Raw genomic sequence first — 21148 nt, 5'->3', positions numbered from 1 at the left:
ATTTGTGACTTTATTTCACCTGCTTCAATCTTCAGGACTAGGTCAAACAAATCTGCGGATACCTCAGGGAACAGTGGGCCAAGTAATGTTGGATGATCGGGCTTATTTGGTACGATGGGAATATTCCTACAGCAGCTGGACACTGTTTACCTGTGAGATTGAGATGCTGCTCCATGTCGTATCGACAGCAGGTGAGATATCTGGGAGTATGAAAGAGAACAAATAATTGTTAATTGGTATCAATTTGAGGTTAATATGAATGTTTTTTGGCATGGGGAATGACTGTGGGGATGTGTGGTAAGGTTAATTGCCACGATTGAGAGACGGGACGCAGCTTGATGCAAGCGAATGTCACTTTAATTAGCCTAGTAGCATGATTATATACACACAAGCAATTGTTACATCTTATTCTGATTGGTCCAAAAACTTGTGTATTCTATAACTATGTGGCAACTCATGCGAAGATCTCACGCTAGCTATTTAGCAATTCAGCAACAGTTAAAGATAACAATGTCTGCAGTTCTTGTACCATGTCCTTGAGCAATCTGACTAACCAACCGCCTTGTTCCCTGTATAGTCTCAACTTGACGCTTAGTCCCTGTTTCTATATCCTTCAGCAGTTTTTCATGTCTCTTATCACCAGGGCTTGTGACCCACAAGCTTGAGCACATTCCTTTCAGCTAACTGATTGTTACTTATGGTCCTGCTTCCCAGGCCCCCTCCTGCAGTTAATGTGCATTGTTTCAGATCTGATTGCTACTTAAGTATGATTTTGCATTCTAGTATTAGTTTTCTTTACCCAGATGTGATTCAGCATTGCCAGAGGGTCAAGCCAATAATTGATCTGGTTCATAAAGTCATCAGCACTGATGTATCAATAGCAGATTGTCTTCTGCCAATCACGTCACGAATCTACATGCTCCTGCAGAGGTAAGTCACCGAATGGCATGAAGTCACTAACAGCAGAGGTAGCTGAGAAGATACAGTGAGCTCGAAGAATGGCTAATTACTAATTTTGCCAAGAGCTTTGCAAGAAGTGTGTCTCTGTGCTTGAGCTCCCCAAGGTTGCCTGTTCAGTTCTCAAGACTGTTCCGGCTACACACTGTTTAATGCTTTGATGCAGCAGAACGGACCCTCTTCCACTTCTTTCCTGAATGTTGTGCAGTTTTATTCATCTAAAGGCATTTTTTATCGGTAGCTGTATTTACATGAAAGGGGAATAAAACATAGCATTAGAGCAGTAACTTCCAGGTGTTATAACAGTTGTACTTATTTACTCTCCTGTCAGTGTGAACTGCCTGGGAACTGACATTCTTCTGCAAAATTACTGTTCAGTGTGACAGTGCTGTCTTGCCAGCCTTGCCTCTTGCAGTAAATTGGTCTGACTCAGGTGTGAGGGGGAGGTGGCAAGTCTAGACTGAAAGTGCAGACTCTGGTGTCTGTATGTACCTGCTTAGATTTTATACTTGCGTACTTCAGTGGGAGAGAAGCTTTTTTCATTTAAAAAAATGCAGTATATAGGCTAGACTCCAGGTGGCAGTGCATTTTATGCATACTGTTTCTCTTTTGTAGGCTAACAACTGTAATCTCTCCCCCTGTGGATGTTATTGCTTCTTGTGTCAATTGTTTGACAGTACTGGCTGCTCGGATGCCAGCCAAGGTGAGGAAATGACCTTCTGGGTTTGCTGGATTTGAGAACTAGTGGGCTTGTATAGATGAATGAGAGAGAATATCTGTACTTTTTCTCTTGCAGGTTTGGACTGACCTTCACCATACAGGGTTCTTACCGTTTGTTGCCAATCCAGTGTCCAGTATGAATCATGTGATTAGGTATTCATGATCTATTCCACACGCCACCCCCCCACCCCCTTTTTTTTTTTTTTTTTTGGCCTAACCTATTCATAACATGTCATCAGAACATTTTGTCAGTGTGAAATCTATTGTCTGACATCTCTCACTCATGTCAGAATCCTGCTAGTCACCTAGTAGTGTAATAAACCCTCTTGCTCATTTCACAGTGCAGAGGGAATGAATGCTGGAGGCTATGGAAATCTATTGCTGAGCATAGAACAGCCTCAAGGCGAGTACAGTGTTACCATCTCCTTCCTGAACCTGATAACTACTCTTGTCCGGGTGAGTGCGTCTGCAATTGTCTGCATGTGAAATCAGCTGTTAGGTGTTATGGTAGGAAGGTGAAATACAGCTGTGTCTGAGATCAACCTCCTGTGCAGCAGGTCTCTGAGTAATCATTGGTTGATGCTCCCTTCCACACTACTGTTTGTGCTTTCTCTGTTGTCCGATTCTTTCAAAAAACTGTTTTGTTTCATCTCATCTACAAAAGAAGTTGCTTGTAAATCTATGTCCCCATGCTTGATGATTTTCTCACGCTTTAAAGACATACGGCACATGTTCCTTGCAAAAGGTTTCTTGTTCCTTTTAAACCAGAAGGGGGACAGCAAAATTTCTGTTTCTTCTAGGGACAACTTGGTAGCACCCAGAGCCAAGGACTTGTGCCCTGCATTGTGTTTGTCCTGAAGGAGTTGTTGCCAAATTACCACAAATGGCGCTATAACTCTCATGGAGTGAGAGAGAAAATTGGTAAGGATGTTGAAGGGGGGAGAAGAGGAGGGGATGAAAAGGATCGCCTGTCTTCCCAGACAGAATCTGTAAATTTTTCTTCCTTTTTTTTTATCATACCTTTTCTAGCAGCTATTTGGAATTTGCTTTGTATGTCTACCAGTATTGCTAGATGCTGTGATTTGTTTGAAAGTAGTAGGAGCTAGGCAACAGATCTTCCTGAAAACTGAGCAGTCCGTTTAATCTCTGTTTTAGGATGCCTAATTCTGCAGTTGATCCATGCTATACTGAACTTATGCCCTGAAATGGATCCTCGCAGTAGGTAAGACAGGTGATGGATTTTGTATCTGTGTTAGCCTGACTTAGAGTACAGGAGTCTATTGTTTTGTTTCAGTTTATAAATGCAAATGACTAGGCGTGAACTGGCATAGTTGTATAGTGGTGGTTTCAGCTCTTTTCTGTGTTACTGAGTGCAGGAAGGGTAGAAGAAGATGAGGAACAGAGCAAACCACGTTGGTTTCTAGAATGGTGAAAAAAGAGAAAACAGTAAATAGATTTCCTGGGACAGACAGCCATTCACTTTTCTATTTGCTGTATCCACTCTAAAGAAAGTAGAAGGGGAGAGTAAGGTTAGGGGTCAGTGGGACTGCAGAAATTAAGAGGTTACTTTGTGGTAGTTTTCTAAATGCTACGTGGCAAAATACTGCAAGTGCTCCTAGTGATGATGTCCTGTGTTGTTTGTGACTCACAGCAATGCCCCCAGCCTTCAGTCCTTGTGCATCTTCAGCCTGGCCAACACTGAAGCAGGGCAAGCTGTCATTAACATCATGGGAATTGGTGTGGACACTATTGATATGGTAATGGCCTCCCAGTCCAGTAGGTGAGTGGTGTCTTTCATTTCCGTAGTGTGGGGAAGGCAGCAATGATGTTGGAAATGTAGCTTTGACTTGATTACATGTAATGGGGGATCAGTGTAGCGGCTAGCCATGGCAGCCTGCCTTGTATGGTCTGGAGGAACAAGCCTTGTTTGTTCCAGGTCTGTATGTGGTTTCTGCTGTACACCCTCCGTTTCAGGCAGTTGTTTTAGTTTTCTATTTATAAATGACATTTGGAGCATGCTGGTGGGTGTAAATGTGCTGAATTGTTTATGTCTGCTAGCACTTACATTGTTTTATAAAGAATTTACTTGGAACTCAATTTTGTAGGATTGAATGAATGAATTTGAAGCAAGAAGATTAGAGCCAATGTTAGTTCTGTGTCTTCGGGTAACACCAGAGTTCAACTGGTTCATGAGCTATGCTCATGAATAAATTGTAATAAGGCTTGAACTGGGATTTTGGAAGTGCTAACGAAGATCAGTCTGTACAGGGTGGTTCTGAAGGCGGCTTGAAGAACTCTAGAAGTATTGAAGATACCTTCAGTGTTGAGTGCCTTAACTTCCTTATGTGACCGTCTGAAGGCTTGAATCTTTTGCTTAGCTATGATTGCATCTCTCCACTTTTTCCTCTGTTCTCTGTTCCTGGCCAACTTTACTTGACACATAGCCAGTCAAACTTGTTAGCAGGTTGTTTATGATAAAGTCTGCTGATCTTTTTTCTTTCCAAACAAGTCTGGGAGGGAATCCAGACTTATCAGGGAGAAAGCGAGACCTATTTGAGAAGCGGTTTTGGCTTTAATGTCTCTCCAAAATGTTTATTTGATAAGGAAGGTCTTAGGAAAAACCCAGAATCGGAGCCAGTGTTACCTCTTAATCCAGTTTTGGTTCACTATAATTTCTGTGAGATTGGTTCTGTAAATGTTTCTCCCTCTGTCTTAATAAGTTTTGTATCTCTGTATCCCAAAGAGGGAAAAAAAATGACAGTAGGCTGTCAGACTCTTTTTCTTTTTTGTTCAATGCTGAAAACTCAGGGCTGGGTAGGCAATATTTTTTGTGAATATGTGAAAGTCAGTATTTCAGCAGCTTGTGTGTGGTGACGTGGCAGTCTGAGTAAAAATGTCTTATAACCCCTGATTGACAAGAGTACAGAATTTCCTTTTTGACTGTTGTGCAAATAATAAATGTCAGTTGTCAACACGGTTATTTCAGTTACTTACTTCGGTTTCTTTTTGGAAACACAGTGATGAGTCACAAGGCCAAGGTCAACTGCTGATCCAAACAGTTAAGCTGGCATTCTCGGTCACCAATAACGTCATCCGGTTGAAACCCCCCTCGAGCGTGGTATCTCCATTAGAACAGGCACTTACTCAGCATGGTATGTATTTCTCCATGGGGGCAGCCTGGGCAGCTGTGCTTTTGTGTTAATTGCAAATAGTGCGTGTCTCATCACAAACAGTAGTTAAGATTTCAAGGTTCCAAAAAGTGGTTTCTAGTGATGGGAGGAGGCCTATTCTCTCTCCTTTAAGGCATTTTTCTCCTTTAGGACAGCTTCTGAAGTATTAAGCAAATGTGGCTTGTTTGCTGCTTTGTAATGAGATGGGTGTAATTACAGAATATAGTAAGTCAGTTGCCATTAGTACCTGTGGCTGGGCCCATGCCTTGTTGTTTTGGAAGACTGACCAAGTTCTCACCTTCTGCTATGGAAATCATTATTTGGTAAATATTGGTAAATACATCTTATTGCAGTTTCTTCTCTTTGATTTTAATTGTGTTCTCTCCAGGTGCTCATGGAAACAATCTGATTGCAGTCTTGGCCAAATACATCTACCACAGGCATGACCCTGCACTTCCACGCCTTGCCATCCAGTTGCTCAAACGGCTGGCTACGGTAAGATGAGGCTCACACGGGTGTTCTTTGCTTCTCCCCTTGTGACTGATTCCACCACTGAAATTCTATCAGGATAATTTATTCAGGCTTTTTTGTATCAGGTAGCTTAATGCAAGTCAGTTGAAGGCAGTGTGGACTGAAAGCTGTAAGGCAGAGCACATTAAAAATCACATAAAGGGCCCTTTAGTTTTCTGCTGTTTCAGAAGTCACTTAACATCTCAGTGAGAGGCTTCACAAGTGGTTTTTTTTCTGCAAAGTATTTGCACCTCCAGTTGATCTCTTTCCACTTTTCTTTTTGAGAGCTTTCTCAAGTCACACTCTTAAATACAATTCCTACACCTTCTTAACTGGAACTTTAACATCTTACTGGGAAGAGGATCCTACTTAATTTTTTATTGGGAGCTTTCAACTTTGCCTTTTAGAGTTACTTCTTATGGCTACTAAACGTTTGAGAATGTGTTTGCAATTTTATTAAAGCATATAAATCCATCTCTGGTTTATTTATTTCAGGAAATATTATTCCAAAACTGGTTTTGTCTTTGTCTTTTCCAGTTTTGTCATAACTCCGGAGAAGTAGGCGAGGGTTAGAGCAGAATTGCTAAAGAGGAAAATTTGGATTGCTGTGCAGTTTTCTTCTCACTTACTGACAACAACTTGCTTCTGACTTTCCTCACATATGTTCATAGATTCAGTACAAATATTTTGGAGCTTCAATGTGAAACACAAATCACCGTTTGTATAGATAAGAAGCATTCTGTAGAATTTGGTTGGTTTTGCTTCTGATGTTTCTTTCCTTCTGCAGGTTGCTCCCATGTCTGTTTATGCCTGCCTTGGTAGTGATGCTGCTGCCATCCGTGATGCCTTCCTCACCCACCTACAGAGCAAGATTGAGGACATGCGTATTAAGGTCATGATACTGGAGTTCCTCACAGTTGCAGTGGAGACACAACCTGGGCTCATTGAGCTGTTCCTGAACTTGGAAGTGAAGGATGGCAGTGATGGGTCAAAGGTAGAATAGCCCAAGGACTCACTGGTCTTGTAGCATTCATAGCAGTCTTGCAGTGCTAGTCTCTAAAATCTGGTAGTTCCTAAATGTAAAGATAAATGCGGCTTGTGCTTACAGTTAATGGATGTGCTGCTATCCCAGTTTTACTTTTCCCTATAACTAAAGAGAAACCTTCCCCAGTATTTCAAGGCACATACTGTGTTAACATAAGAACATCTGCTGGGTCAGACCAAAGATCTCTGTGGTCCACTCTCTTGACTCTTGACAGTGGCCAGTCAGTAAGAAAGCTGAAGACTGCGGTACAACAGACGATACCAGTTTTCCAGAATACCCACTCTGGTGCTTTGCAGTTCAAGGTCTTCTTGGGTTGGGACCCTTTGAAGGCACTTGGTCTTACTAAGTCTTAGCTCGTTTTTTATTCCCTGAAAAATATGTATTTTTTCCTCTCCTGTGTTACAACTACATTCCTTGTAGTCATATACAAAATATATGGTGGCATCACATACTCAAGATTTATTTCTCTGTGTGTTGTTCAAGTGGAATCAAGCACATTCTGCTTTAATAGATGGTTCTGTGGCAATATAACCTCTCTAGTTTCCTTTTGCTTCAGGAATTCAGCTTAGGGGAGTGGAGTTGCCTCCAAGTAGTCTTAGAGCTGATAGACTCCAAACAACAGGAGAGGTATTGGTGCCCTCCCCTCTTGCACCGGGCTGCCATTGCCTTCCTGCATGCCTTGTGGCAGGACCGTCGAGATAGCGCCATGCTAGTTCTGAGGACAAAGTGAGTAGTTTTTCTAAAATGTGTTTTCTTTCCTTTTTTCCAAAACACTTTTTCTTTGGTTCATCAGGCTTTTCAGGGACGATTGCATCTTAGTCTTTGTGTGCCCTGGTAGGGGTGGGTAGTGTGTGGGCTTTGAACTTAGTCTTTCGGGAGAGAGGATGAGAAACCCCTATGTGCGTGTTCAGAAGCAAATGTATCTATATAAGCTTGTATTTACTAAAGCCTATTTTCTATGGAGTTTAGAACAGTCAAAGTGCTGCTGGGCACGTGGGGTGGGGTAGATAACTGATATTACTTCTGTATTTATCTTTTAGGCCAAAGTTTTGGGAAAATTTAACCAATCCCCTCTTTGGGACCCTTCCTCCGCCTTCAGAATCATCAGAGGTAAGTTACATCTAAACAAAATGAACGTAGTTACGTACTTTTCAGAAAAGGTTTCTAAGTGATGTATGTGTCTCTTCCCTCTGCTTGCAGTTTTCTAAAAGGAAGTATGGTCAAGTGGTTTAAACACAGGCGCAGGAGATGAAGTGAATGCTTTCTGGCTTTGCAGAGGCTGTACAGCCATGAACTGTCTTTTGAAATTCTCTGCTCTTTATTCACATATGAAACAAAAATAGATGTTACCTAGCATTTGTGGTAACACTTACTCTTTGGAAGGTATGCTCTCTGTAGTGTATCCATACTATACGTCGTGTGCTGTTTGGCAAAAGAAACTCCTTTGTTTTTTAGGCATAGCTTAGACTGGCTAGTATCACAGAGGAGTCAATTAGGTTCTTGTTATTCATTCTTCCTTTCTGTGGGAGTTTTCCCTTTCATTATGAAAGTCCTGTGCTCTCACTCAGAGTGCTGCTTTGAACACAGCATTCTATCACCAGTCCGTGGTCAAATGACATAACTATTGCTATTGTGGGAGAAACAAGTCTCCTGCAAAACTGGAATATCAGTCACAAGTGGTCAGGTAGCAATAAATCAGAATTCCACTTACCCTGCAGAGCTAGGTGCTCAAATTTTTCTTTTTTTGTTTTTTTTCTTTCTAGCTCAGTGTCTTGGATACCTGTGCCTTAATCATGAAAATCATCTGTTTGGAGATCTACTATGTTGTCAAGTGAGTCTCTGGTAGTCTCTCCTTCTTCCCTGTACTTTTTTCTTGATGCTTTGTGTTAATTCTTGATAGCCCAGCAGGCTTTGTGGGACAAAGTACATGTAGTCCTGTGAAGATGTGAGCGGAGCAGTGATTTATAAACAAATTACAAATATGCGTTTGAGATTCTTGCAGTCACCAATTGCAGAAAGAGAATGTTACAGTCTTTCTGCAGCCTGTAGGTGAGAATGTTAGTGTTTTCCTTGTATCCTGGAATAAGAATATACAGCATTTATTAAAACTAATTGTAAACTAAGCTAAGTACTCCTACTATAGTGATTGCTGAATAACATTTAGCAGTTTTCTCCCACTCATTTTGTTTTCCTGAACACAACTGCCCTTTAATATGTTGAAAAGTCAGGATTAACTAAAATATGTGCTGAAAAAACCCCCAAGTCTGTAGATTTTCTTCAGGGATTATATTTCTCCTTCACATTTGATGCGAAAAGTGGGATTCCCTGCACAGGTCTAATATGTGGAATAACCTTCATTTGCAAGCTGTGTCCTTGGCTTTCCTACCTGAATTTCAGAAGAAGTATGTTTTCTGACCAAAGAATAAATGAAGATAACTTCTCCTCTTGATTTGGTCAGGGGCTCACTGGATCAGTCCCTGAAAGACATGCTGAAGAATTTCTCCACCAAAAAGCGCTTTGCTTATTGGTCAGAGTATGTGAAGTTACTGGCGTATCATGTGGCAGAGACAGAGGGTAGCAGCTGTGCCTCCGTGACAGAATATCAGATGCTCATCTCAGCTTGGCGAATGCTGCTGATAATCTCTACTGGCCATGTAAGAGCTACCTCTTATCTGTCATGATATTCTGAGATTAACATTTTGAATAATACAGTGTCAACTTCTTAGGGCCTGCTAAGCTGTAATGAAGAATTCAGTGTTTGTTCTTTGAATTTTGTTGTATATACGCTTACAAGTTGACATGAGCGTGGTACAAGACGGAGTAGGTGATGGTGTTTGGCTCTTTCATCAAAATGAGTGTATTGTCTGTCCGAGCAGAGGAGGGAGGTAGTAAATAATTTTTATAGCAATTCTAAGTAATTCTGTAATCCTGAAGAGATTTTGCTGAGTCAAGTGAGACAGGGAAGCACCATTAGGGAAATTAGTCATTGCTGACTTCTTGTCAGCTGTTAATGTAATACTTCAGTGATTTCTGTAAAACTGCGTCATTCAGCAGCTATAAAATTTGCTGAATTCTTGAAGTAACAAATTAAAACAGTAGACTCATGTTAGACTGCTAAGAATTTGTTGTGATTGATTTCTCTCTTTGTGGATCTTAGGCGGATATAATGCATCTGACTGATTCTGCAGTTCATCAGCAGTTGTTTCTGGATGTGCTAAATGGCACCAAGGTTTTGGTAGGTGGTGCTTCCTGTCAGTTCTTTAATTTCCCAGTTGCTCATCATCTTTGTACTACTAGGAGTTCTCTTTCTTGAGCTGCTTGCCATCATAGGTTTTTTTAGATCTTGTGAAACTGGGCTGAAACAAAGCCTCTCTCTCCCTGAACTGATGAGCTTCTTATAGATGTTTATTTTGCATGTGTCATTCCTGTCATCACTGAGTGAGCCTGCAGAGGGTTCCCTTTGATGCTGCTAGCTGCTAAAGAACAAACCTGGTCATTTACGGTTGGACTCGATGATCTTAAAGGTCTTTTCCAACGTAAATGATCCTATGATTCAAATTGGTGGTGGTGCTTGGGCTCTTGAGTGCTTGAGGATTTCTTAAGTCTTCTTAGATGTGACTGTTTGCAGCTGTAACTCTTGTAGTATTTCTTCTTAGCTTCTAGTTCCCATGTCAGTATCCTGTCTGCAGCTGGGGTCTATGCTATGTACCCTTCTTCTGATCCTGCTCAAACAGTGGAAGAGGTAGGTATTTTGTTTGGATAATTACTAGTCACTGCTAAATATAAAAACTTGGGAGATTATGTTTAAATGTTTTGCTTTAGTGAGATTCCCTTAGTGATTTGGGGAGGAAACTGAAGCCTTATCGTGCAATTCTCTTTTGGGATGGCAAATGTCTGTAGGTTGTGGCTGAAGTCTCTTGTAGCAATACATTTATGGTTTGGCTTCCTGCTTACTGGCGAAGAGTGTATCAAAAAAGCTTTTGTGATAGTCCTGCATTCTCACTGTACTGTGGAATGTCTTTAGTGAGATCCAGGTGGTGACTTAAACTTTACATGGAAGAACTGCTATTATTTGTGTGGCTCATATAACTTATGATCCATAGAGCTCAGTCAAGCCAATATATTTATTGAGGGATCTTTGTCTAATCTGAAGAGCTCTCCCTTTTTGTTGTCAGCGAGTTGGGTTCTGTGGATAAAATCATAAACTCCTTGACGCAGATTCTGGAGGGAGTACTACAGGCAGATCAGCAGATGATGGAGAAAACTAAAGCCAAAGTGTTCTCAGCTCTTATCACTGTTCTGCAGATGAAGGAGATGAAAGGTGAGTTGGTGTGTGTACAAGTGTCAAGAGCAGGGCTGCCATGGCTGAATACACCCTGTCACTCTAGTGTTTCCAAGATAAAAATGCATATGGTGTTAGTAGTAGTACAGGATGCTGAATGTCGTCACCAATCTGTGGGACTTCCCTACTTTTTTCTCACTTGTTTTAGCTCGTTTTAGAAAGAGATGAGATTTATCATTCGCAGCATGTCTGTGTCTTCCCTTCCCTTTCCCCAACAATAACCTCCGAGTTTGATAAAGACAAGATAGGGTTCCTGTGTGGTTTCGAAAATAGCTCAGCAGGTGTGGGAGGAACACTCTAGTGATGCCATCTCATGGAGCAACTGTAGAGCTTAGATTTTGACATGAATTTCTATTTAGAGATAACAAAAGACCCAAACACAAGAAAGTCTTCTGAGGGTACATTTTGTTACAAACCAGAGAAACAAGCATTACTCCTGTCACTTGTGGGACACCTTGCATTGCAGTAACAATTGAAGACCCTCAGTGGAATCTGGGCAGTATTTCTCTGTACAACACATACAAAGGCAACTGTGGTGGTGAGAATCGTATCAGGTTACCGTTCTGTGTATTCCTTGTTCCACTGCATGGGCCCTGCAAGCCCATATATTTTGGAAAATAACTAGAAAGTGGAGGGTTGGGTTTTTTTTTAATGTCTGTCTTTGCTGTTGAATTTGAGTTTCCAGTCATGCTGGTAAAAGGTAGTGTAATTTATTATAATGGTGTTGATGAGAATGTATTATTTATATGGACTCACAGAGCATAGACTGCACCCAATCTGTACAGGCCAGTACCAGAAGTCTGGAGAAATGCGTAGGAGATGCTGTAGTGTGCAGTTATGGAATAATTTGTCCACAGCAGTGCTTGATTTGTGCATTGAGATATCAGAAGTTTATACAACTTCTTGGTAAAACTACATGTTTTTGCTATCCAGATGACCATCTAATCCCTTATTATGTCCTCCTAGACTTAACCATCTGACTTAGTCATAGTTCCTCACATTCTGTTATGTAGGTTTTGAAATGTAAACAGAACAAGTAATAACTCCGAGAAATGTGGCCCAGTGATGTTATCAGTCAAACTGGAAACCCAAGTACAAGGATTGTGTGTTAACTGTTGTCTGTTCTCTGTGTGTCACAGTGAATGAGATCCCCCAGTACTCCCAGCTGGTGTTTTGTGTGTGTGAAACACTCCAAGATGAGGTCATTGCACTCTTTGATCAAACTCGACACAGCCTGACCTTGGGAGATGCTACAGATGACAAGGACAGCATGGAAACAGATGACGTCTCCCGAGTTAAACACAAAGACCAGCGAGATGGGGTAAAGGGCCTGTTTGTCTGCTTTGTAGCCATGTTTCTTGTTTCCAGATGGAAGTTCCATGTATGTTTGGAACAACTTTCCCTTGCAGCCTCCTGCCTTCAAAGGAAGTTTTCAGCAGTTTCTATTTCAGAACTACTCCGTGTCTGTTTTGGCATGCATCAATCTGAGAAGTTGGCTGTTGCTGCCTCTCTTTCAGATCTGTCCTAAAAAACATTGTCGCAATTGTGAATACAGTCAGGAAGTGTGCAGAGTGTGATGTGGGGGATACCAAGTGCCTGAATTTATGGTTCTGAGAATGACTGAACTTTCGGTTGTGTTAGTAAATGCTTTCAAGATTTTCTTGGTACCCATGTTAAGCCTATACCTCGTTCTCCTTTCCTTGTCACTACAGGTGTGTGTTCTGGGTCTGCATCTGGCTAAAGAGCTCTGTGAAGTTGATGAAGATGGAGACTATTGGCTGCAGATTACAAGGAAGGTCCCTGTGCTTCCTACTATCTTTGCTGCATTGGAGATCAGCCTGAGAGTTAAACAAAACCTTCACTTTACAGAGGCCTCCTTACATCTACTGCTGACCTTAGCAAGGACTCAACAGGTGAGACATGCAGAGAAATGAAAGCATATAGCTATATGTTTTTAATAGGAACTGTATATCTCATTATTCCGGCTGCAGTGCAGCTGAACACTCATCTGTAGCTAAAGGGTTTTTTTAGAGGCTGGCAAGCAGTAGGCCCTGTATGTACGCCTGCTTAGTTTGCCTGGTTCTCGACAATGGGATGTCTTGGATGGAATTGCTGAGCCAGCCAGAGCAGACCTGTAATTTAGAGCTGGTGCTTTCACTCAGTGTATTCCTCTGCAATGCAAATTATCTCCCCCTTGTTAAAACCTTAAGTGTTGGAACCTGCTTTCTCATTAGTTGCAACAAAGTGTTATTTATCTGTTACAAGTTCAGCTTGTTTGGGGTTTTAGGTGAAAGCAAGGTCTTTCCAAAGCCAGTCCTTTTCAAAGATTACGTATGTACCAAGCCAAGTGGTATTGAAACGGAATTCATAGCACAGGTACGCAGGTTAAATTTTACTGGAAGAACAGTGTTGCTTTTCTTGATGTTGCATTGTTAACAACATAGAGGTGTGTGTAGATGAAAGTGTAATGCAAAATAAGTCTCTTTAGTCTCAGAGAGCAGCCACACCTGCAGATTTTAACAGTAGTTTGTTTTCTGTCTTGTAGGGAGCAGCAGCAGTGGCTGGAGCTGGTGTCACACAGAGCGTCTGCCTGCCCCTCTTGAGCGTGTACCAGCTCAGCACTAATGGAGCTATTCAGGTGGGTTCTGCTTCCTTTTGTGAGGGAATGTGCCAGGGGACCTTGCCATCCCCTGCCGTGCGGGCTGTGGTTGGAGCAGAGCCATCCCAGCCAGGGAGGACAGCAGCCACCCCTGGGGACTGGAGACTTCCAGAACTGAATAGAGGGTTTGTGGCCTGTGCCACGCTGGGTGGCAGAGTAAATAAGTCATTTACTTTTGTATCTGATTTGTTCAGACATCTGCTTCATCTCGAAAGTCTCTGGATGCCCCCTCTTGGCCTGGGGTCTATCGTCTCTCCATGTCGCTGATGGAACGCCTTCTTAAAACACTTAGATACAACTTCCTGACGGAAGCACTGGACTTCGTCGGTGTTCATCAAGAGAGGATTCTTCAGGTATATCACATACTTTCTCTGTGATGCTTCACTTGGCTTCCGTGTTGCAGTAGCAGCGGAAACAGGTCAGGAAGTGCAGAAGCATTGAAAAGAGGCTCCTGCCTCAGAAAGATTTACAGTGGAAATAATTCAGTAGTGTGAGAAGGAGGATAGAAGTACAAGCCATGCTGTGGTCAGTCAGGGACGATTGTTACGACACCTGTTAGAGCCGGGCAGTCATCATCTGTTCATCCTTTTCTCTCTTGGGGTTATAACTTTGCCACAAGCGTTTAATATGTCTACTCAACACAGTAGCAGAGAGTTTGATGAGAACTTGCCTTGTGGCTGTTTGCTGTGGAAAGAAAAGTATGAGAGCTGTTCTTGGAGGTGGCTTCAGCTCAGCCTTGCTCAAAGAATGAAAATGCTGCGGTCAGGGTTCAGTCACCATTCAGGTCAGCAAGCCCTCTTGTCTTGCAGTACTGAAATACCTGTACTGGCTGGATTGTGTCAGTGCAGATGTGCTGAAGAGTCCTGTTAGTACATAGGTGCTGAATTACCTGTTTGTAAGCATGCTCCCTAGACAGATAGTCTTGTATGGCAGCACAGTTTGTGAAATGCATTGACCTCTGACTAACAATATAAAGTTCTCCATGTCTGACCCATGTGCTGTGTGGCAGCTTTCTTGAATGTGTTTTCTGTCCCTAAGGGCAGATCCTCGGCATATTCAGCTTTTTCTTCTAGAGGAGGGAATGGGATTTTTGTGATTTAACTGCCATTACCCTGATTTACTTCTCTCTGCTTTCCAGTGCCTGAATGCAGTACGGACAGTACAGAGCTTGGCCTGTCTGGAAGAGGCTGATCACACTGTTGGCTTCATTCTTCAGCTCTCCAATTTCACAAAGGAGTGGCATTTCCACCTGCCACAGCTTATGAGGGACATGCAGGTAGGAATCGGGATATTGCTGTGGATAATACTTTGGAGCACAGGGATTTGGATGTGTTAAGAGAAAATGGTACTGCGTCACCTTTTTATTATTGATCTGTTAATAGGAACTACTGCTGAGGTCATTTAAATGTTTGTTCTGTCAGTACCTTGTCTGAATCAAGTGAGGAAACGTGATTGGGGACAGAGAAATGATAGCTTGGAGAAGTAACTTGGGGATTTCAGTGGCTTACTCTCAGTTCTCGGTGCCACGCGACTCCAAGAAAATACTGGGAAATCAAGAAGACTGCACTGATCCTTGATGATCAATGGGTTCTGTTTAACTGGATTTTCTAGCTTCCACCAATGATAGTGAACAGATGGGGTTTGAGAATTTTTAAGAGATTTCTCCTTCACCTTATTTATTTCAGGTGAATCTGTGTTACCTGTGTCAGGCCTGTACCTCCCTCCTGCACAGCCGCAAAATGCTCCAGCACTACCTGCAGGTGAGGATGGGGATTCTAAACCAAACTGTAAGTTAGGAGTGTTGCATGTCCATGCTCCCTGTTAAAAGGCAAATATAATTTAATGTCCAGGCTCTTGGATATTGACTTGATTGTCCTAGTGGTGATTATTGACAGTCATCAATAGTTAGAATTTGCATTTCTCCACAGCAAAAAAATGTGCAAAGAGTAGTCTGGACTCTAAAAACTCTGGCCTGTGTAAAGCCAGTCCTACAGAAGCAGCAGCCTGTGTTTGAGTATTGCTGTTACCACTTCACAGCTGCCTATGCTGCAGCAAGAAGGCTGCATTGCTGTAGTACCATTAATTAAGCCACTGTTGACCTGGTGTCCTTGATCTGATTTAATTTTTTTTCGAGAGCACTCTTGTTCTTGGGGAATCCTTAGATTCATGAGGGGGAGATGATGCATTGCAACTGTTATTTCAGCATGGCTGGTGTGTTGATTAGGGATTCTTTTTCTGAAATGTGGAATCTAAGTAGCCTCTGCAGCTGCCTCCCTGCAATGCAGTGCCTCCCCTGATGCACACTAGTGTAGATTCTCCTGCTTCTAGCAGGTGACAGACTTTGGGTGCCGTATTTTCTCATTCCTTTTGTTCATAGCATTTTTTCCCCCTCAAAGTATTGGTCTTAGTGCAAAGTAATCATGTCTGTATTCAAGATTTTCTTTTTTCTTTTTCCACAGACAAAAAATGGTGATTCCCTTCCATCAAGTGTGACTCCACGGGTGCAGCGTAATCCCCAAGCCTCCTCCAAACATCCCAGTCCTGAGTCAGAGGCAGCAGAGCAGAAAGCACTGCTTACAGTGCAGTACAGCCTCTTGAAAATCCTCAGCAAATCTCTTGCTGCCCTGCGCCATTTCACCCCCGATGTCTGCCAGATCCTCCTTGATCAGGTAGGGAAAGAGGAGAGATGCTTCCTGAAGGGGGGAGTTTCCAGCTTCTCAAGTGAGGTTCACTTGAGGCACAGTCTGTCCTGCTTGTGACAGCGACCCCACCATACAGCTGTCTGCTGTCCCACTGCGCAGAGCAGGATGGCAGGACACAGGGAATTCCCCTGATCCTGAAAGAAAGGCTTGGCTGAGCTTTTGTGTGATCTGCACTGTGCTGTGCATGTGTAACCTTACTGAGCAGACTAATAACCCCGCTAGGTTTGTATCCTCAGTATGCCACTCTTCAGAAGAGACATCCTCTTGTTATCTTTCTGTGTCAGTGTGACCTAGTGGCTGCTCTCCAGGTTCCGAAAAGGAAAGTTTTTAATCCTTGATTCTGGCAGTGTCTTGCTGCTTACTTTTGGATAGTTAACTTCCTTTTCCTCTAGGTACATAAGCCTGGGTGTTTGAAAACAATCTGGGAACAGTCTTTACTTTAGCTTGCCACTTGGTGGCAAGCTGCACAGCTTGGGAGTTGGAGAAGGCTCATTCATGTGAGAGGAGCTGTACAGTACTGTACAGAATGCTCTCTGCTGCTCCATCTCTATACCTGAGCTTTGGGAAATTACCTCAGTGCTTCTACTTCTTCATACAAAAAGTGTGATAGAAGGGGCTAGGTATTCCTGTTACTATGACAGTAGCATACTCATTGCCTCTGGGGTCACTCACTCCTCTTTCCATTTCTCCACAGTCGCTGGACCTTGCTGAATACAATGTGCTCTTCGTTTTGAGTTTCACCACACCAGCCTTTGATTCAGATGTTGCACCTTCCTTTGGGACACTCCTTGCCACAGTCAATGTGGCCCTTAACATGCTGGGAGAGGTACTGGCCATTTCTCTGTCTGGGATTGCACAGCAGCTGCAGTGATCCCAGAGCACTCATTCAACTGGTACTTTGAAGAGCAGAAGTATTTCTTCTTGTGTATCTCCTGTCTCTAATGCCTTTTTTTTTTTTTTTCCCCCTCCAAGCTGGATAAGAAGAAGGAACCTTTTCCTCAGGCTGCAGGGCTGAATATGCAAGAGGGAACCAAAACCCTCAAGTAAGTTTCTAGCTCTTTGATATAGTTGTGGCCAAGGAGCGGAACTGAATGCTCCTCAGATCTGAACGTAGGTTTAGAGGCATTTGTGTAGCTTCAGAGCTGCTCTTCCTGAATCCAAGGAGTTTGAATAGCCCATCAGAAGCTCTCCAAAGCAAGCAGGGATTTTGGGGGGGAGGGTGTGTGCAGCCATCCTGTCCTAAGTCAACCACTGAAGATGCAGGTAGAGTTTTTGATGCTTATTTACCAGTACTTTTAAATCAGGCTTCCCTGATGGCCTGCCGGGGCTTGGTACTCTGCAGACCAGCTTTTGGGTATCGCTGCCCAAGCAGAATGTGAAGAGTAACAGTGTTCTCTTGTATGCAGCCTGCGTGTGAAGTTTTTCTAAGAGTATTTGACCTTGAAACTGGAGTATGCTGACCTTTTTGGCTCCTGCTGATGTGTGCTTCTTTGCACAGGTCTCTGCTCATGTTTACAATGGAAAACTGTTTCTACCTGCTCATCTCCCAGGCTGTTCGGTACTTGAGGGACCCAGCTGTGCATCCCCGTGATAAGCAGCGGATGAAACAGGAGCTCAGCTCTGAGCTGGTAAGCAGCTTGTACCACCCCCCTTTCCCGCTGCTCAGTGTGAGTGTGTCTTGCGGGAGAAGGTCGTTTGGCTTTGGCTGCTCGGGAGAGCCCATTCCCCAGCGTGAGTCGGCCGCTGTAGGCGTCTTGGGCTGCGCATACTGGTGCCCGTCCCTGTGCCAGGGGAGGGAGAGGGGCGTGCGTTTGAAAGAAGCTGACTTGTTACGTGCTTCTAATTTCAGAGTACGCTGCTCTCCAGCCTGTCCCGTTACTTCCGCCGTGGTGGTCCCTCTTCACCTGCCAGCGGGGTTCTTCCCTCTCCCCAAGGAAAGTCTGCCTCCAAGCTGGGTCCAGAGGGGCAGGAGCCTTTGTTTCAGCTTGTGCAGGCCTTTGTCCGGCACGTGCAGAGATAGATTCTGTCCTGCCCCTGCCTCCCTTTTCAAGACTCGCAGCAGAACGATTCACGTCCACCACAGAAGGCGTCACCTTTGGCAGAGCGCGTAACGAGGACTGGGGAGGGGAGGGAGGCCTGGTGCGGGCAGGGGTGTAAAGCGAGCTGTAACATCAGCCACGAGATCCCGGTGAACTCTTGCAGCCCAGCAGCAGAGTGAATGTAAGGAGAGCTGAGGGCGGCTCTTCAGCGCTCAGCCCGCATGCACAGCCTGCTCGCTCCGTCTGCTCGAGCACCCTGGCTGGTACAAGTGCTGAACAGTCAAAACCTTTATTTTTATAGCTTGTACCTCAGCTGGGGAAGCTGTGGCTGGATGGAGAGAGGAGACAAACTTTCTGCTGGGCATTAATTCTGCTCTTAACACAAGGTGCAATCTGCCTCTCCCTCACAGTCAGAGTCCAGTTAAGGCACGACCAAGGGATCAGCCAGCAATTCAGAGACCATCTTTCTACTGCTATTTTTGTACTGAATGGTTCAAGGCAAGATGGTGTATGTGTGCTCACGCCTTCCCTTCACCCTGCAGTCTGTGTGTTGTGTGTGTTTCTGAAGAGCAAGGCCTCGCTCCAGGTTTTTAAGTCAAAATTCCATTGTTCCATTCTTGCAGTTTTTTGTAACAGTGCCCTATTTATACTGATATTAAAACCTTTATAGACAGCAGCTGGGTTCATGGGTGTGTACTGGACATAGCAGCCTTCAGCACCGATTCTGCATCTGCTGTGCAGTAGTTCTGCTGGGCTGAGGTCCCAGCTAACGTGGTGCGAGTTGTGCCTTGTGAGTGACGATCCAGATAGTGTTTGAAGGGATTGTCATCAAAGGCTGACTCCCTCGGCTTCCCCACACCCACTCCCTTTCTCTTACTGTCATGTTGGGGAACTCGTAGGAGGTTTCAAATGAGCATCACTATAAAATACTCCTCAGAAATGATTCTGCACACGATGATGTGGACCACGCGCGTGGATTACTCTGCAGATTCGAAGCTGCTACTCTGCCTGTTGCAGCAGCAGGGGAGTAAGCGCAGGTTCAAGCTAGAAGACACTGTCTGCAGCGATGTTGCTTTGTGCTCTTGCAGCTCGCTGAAGTAGATCAACAAACTCTTAAGGTTCTCAGGCTTCATGTGTGATGGAGACAAGAAAAGGTCAGTGATGATTGCTTACAATAAAGCCTGAAATCTAGACGGACTTTTCTAAGGTAAGAAATCAAATTTCAATGTAGCTGTGAGCTAGTAAGGTACCAGTTCTCTCCTAAAGAGACACCTGATTGCTTTACCAGTCAGAACCTTTTTAATCTCAATGGTTTTAAGAGACTGGAGTGAGAAAATTAGATTATCTTGCTTTGAGGGCTTTTGGTTTCTTCCTTGTAAGCTTAAGTGATAGTAATATTCTAACATACTTGTTTGATCTATTTTTACTTGCCCCTGGAGGCTTTGGTTTGAACTAGCTGGCTGGAGCAAAGTGGTCTTAAAGTAGAAGGGAGAAGGGCTTTATTACCTTCTGAAAGCTGAGGTGAGCTGCTCTGACTGGGAGGGAGGTGGTGTGACAGCCCTGAAGCCCCACTTTACCTGTAACCATTAACGCTTTCTGCCACAGGGGAACTGTGAGTGTGAGTGGAGATCTGAGGGTGAAGAGCTGCGGAGGAGATGGCACCTTGGCGCCAGGTGCCTGTGGGGAGTGAAAGTAAAGCCAGAGCCCATGTAAGGGAGTTCAGCACTGCTTAGGGCTGTTACTTGATAGCTCTGGTAGGTACCTTCCCTTTTGTTAACGCTTTTCAAGGTACACACAGTGTGCTAATTGCTTCATTAGTGTTCAACAAGATAGAACGAGGATTTAAAGAGAAGTAATGCATTCTTTTAGATACTTACTCAAGCACCAGCGTGAGAGTTCATGGTGTTAGGCTGGAGTCCTCGGTGCCAGAGAGCAAAGGACAGGGGATGCTGTTGGTCACTTCAGTGTTGCAGAGCTGTAGCGTCACTTTAGCCAGCAGCATTTCAGCCCTGAACTGCACCTTTACCCGCTCTGAGCCACAAAGGGGCACGGAACAGCCTTCAGCCAAGGCCGGCTCACGCCAGCAGCTGCAAAGCAGCAGCGTGAGAGTGTCATCTTTCTGCAGAGAGCCAGATAGAACCAGCAACAGATCTTGCATGCGCTCTTTTCTAATGCAGAGGGGAGCGCTGGTGCCAAGAACAGACTTCTTTCTGGTTGTTAAGGGAGACCATTTTTAGCATCATTAAGCTGCTGCTGTTCTTGCTAAAACTGTTCTTCCTCTTTCTTTAATCCACCAGGGAGAGGAATAACAGGTAAACAAGGATGGTGCTGGCCCCTGGGAAAGGTATACGTACTGGAAGGGAAATGGACAGGGGTAGATCTGTAAGAGGGTAGAACTGTGGTAGGGGTAACCATGGCACTTGTTACTGCTTTAATTAGTTTTACAATTTGATTTCCCCATTCCCTTTCATTTGAGTTTAACTAGAAACACTGAGAGCTATTGTTACACGACAGAGCATTTCAGCAGCTGCTTTTCTTGGTTCTTTCCAAGCTGGGTGCTAAGGACAAGGCTTTAAGATTTTAGATTAGCAGCAGATCTAGTTTCCGTAACAACAAAAAAAGTCTGTTAGATCTGGAGTAGCACTTCCAGTCTCTCAACAGCTGAAGTCATACTGCTGCTCTGCTTTTGCTTCAGGTTAAGGAGAAGTTGCTGTTTCTTAGAATTTCTGAATCTGTGGCACAACTGGAGGTGTCATCTGGGAAAGGAACTGCAACGTATGAGCAACCTTGAGGCTGCTGAGAGTATCAGCTGCGACAGGGAGGATTAGCAGCTTTGTTTTGCTTCTACCCCCAGCTTCAAGGACTGGGACAGCAGAAGGGCACAGCTCCTGCCTGAGCTGCCTCCCCTTGCCCTGCTGCCAGCGCTGCTTGTCCCTGCAGCCTGCGGTCATGTGGCTGGAGAGCGAGGGCAGCCCCAAAGCCAAACAAGACACTGAGGCAAGAA

At 43.9% G+C, this 21148-nt stretch overlaps 1 protein-coding gene across 1 annotated transcript in view; it reads left to right on the top strand.

The window, feature by feature from the left end:
- NUP188 (nucleoporin 188) overlaps window positions 1–18820 on the top strand; it is a 29363-nt gene extending 10543 nt beyond the window's left edge. The window contains exons 16-44 of the mRNA XM_040606352.1: window positions 36–191; window positions 804–930; window positions 1573–1660; window positions 1754–1830; window positions 2019–2133; window positions 2478–2598; window positions 2833–2899; window positions 3329–3457; window positions 4696–4829; window positions 5236–5342; window positions 6145–6351; window positions 6959–7128; window positions 7443–7512; window positions 8166–8233; window positions 8861–9056; window positions 9560–9637; window positions 10059–10144; window positions 10578–10723; window positions 11884–12065; window positions 12457–12657; window positions 13290–13382; window positions 13598–13756; window positions 14542–14679; window positions 15089–15163; window positions 15863–16072; window positions 16800–16931; window positions 17078–17148; window positions 17604–17733; window positions 17955–18820. Of these exons, the coding sequence (XP_040462286.1) occupies window positions 36–191; window positions 804–930; window positions 1573–1660; window positions 1754–1830; window positions 2019–2133; window positions 2478–2598; window positions 2833–2899; window positions 3329–3457; window positions 4696–4829; window positions 5236–5342; window positions 6145–6351; window positions 6959–7128; window positions 7443–7512; window positions 8166–8233; window positions 8861–9056; window positions 9560–9637; window positions 10059–10144; window positions 10578–10723; window positions 11884–12065; window positions 12457–12657; window positions 13290–13382; window positions 13598–13756; window positions 14542–14679; window positions 15089–15163; window positions 15863–16072; window positions 16800–16931; window positions 17078–17148; window positions 17604–17733; window positions 17955–18125 (3704 nt within the window). The 3' untranslated portion in view covers window positions 18126–18820. The remainder of the gene's footprint in view (window positions 1–35; window positions 192–803; window positions 931–1572; window positions 1661–1753; window positions 1831–2018; window positions 2134–2477; window positions 2599–2832; window positions 2900–3328; window positions 3458–4695; window positions 4830–5235; window positions 5343–6144; window positions 6352–6958; window positions 7129–7442; window positions 7513–8165; window positions 8234–8860; window positions 9057–9559; window positions 9638–10058; window positions 10145–10577; window positions 10724–11883; window positions 12066–12456; window positions 12658–13289; window positions 13383–13597; window positions 13757–14541; window positions 14680–15088; window positions 15164–15862; window positions 16073–16799; window positions 16932–17077; window positions 17149–17603; window positions 17734–17954) is intronic.
- Window positions 18821–21148: the final 2328 nt, after the last annotated feature.

This window comes from Falco naumanni, chromosome 9 (genome assembly GCF_017639655.2).
Source record: "Falco naumanni isolate bFalNau1 chromosome 9, bFalNau1.pat, whole genome shotgun sequence".
Lineage (NCBI taxonomy): Eukaryota > Metazoa > Chordata > Aves > Falconiformes > Falconidae > Falco > Falco naumanni.
This window is presented reverse-complemented; position numbering and strand designations above follow the sequence as displayed.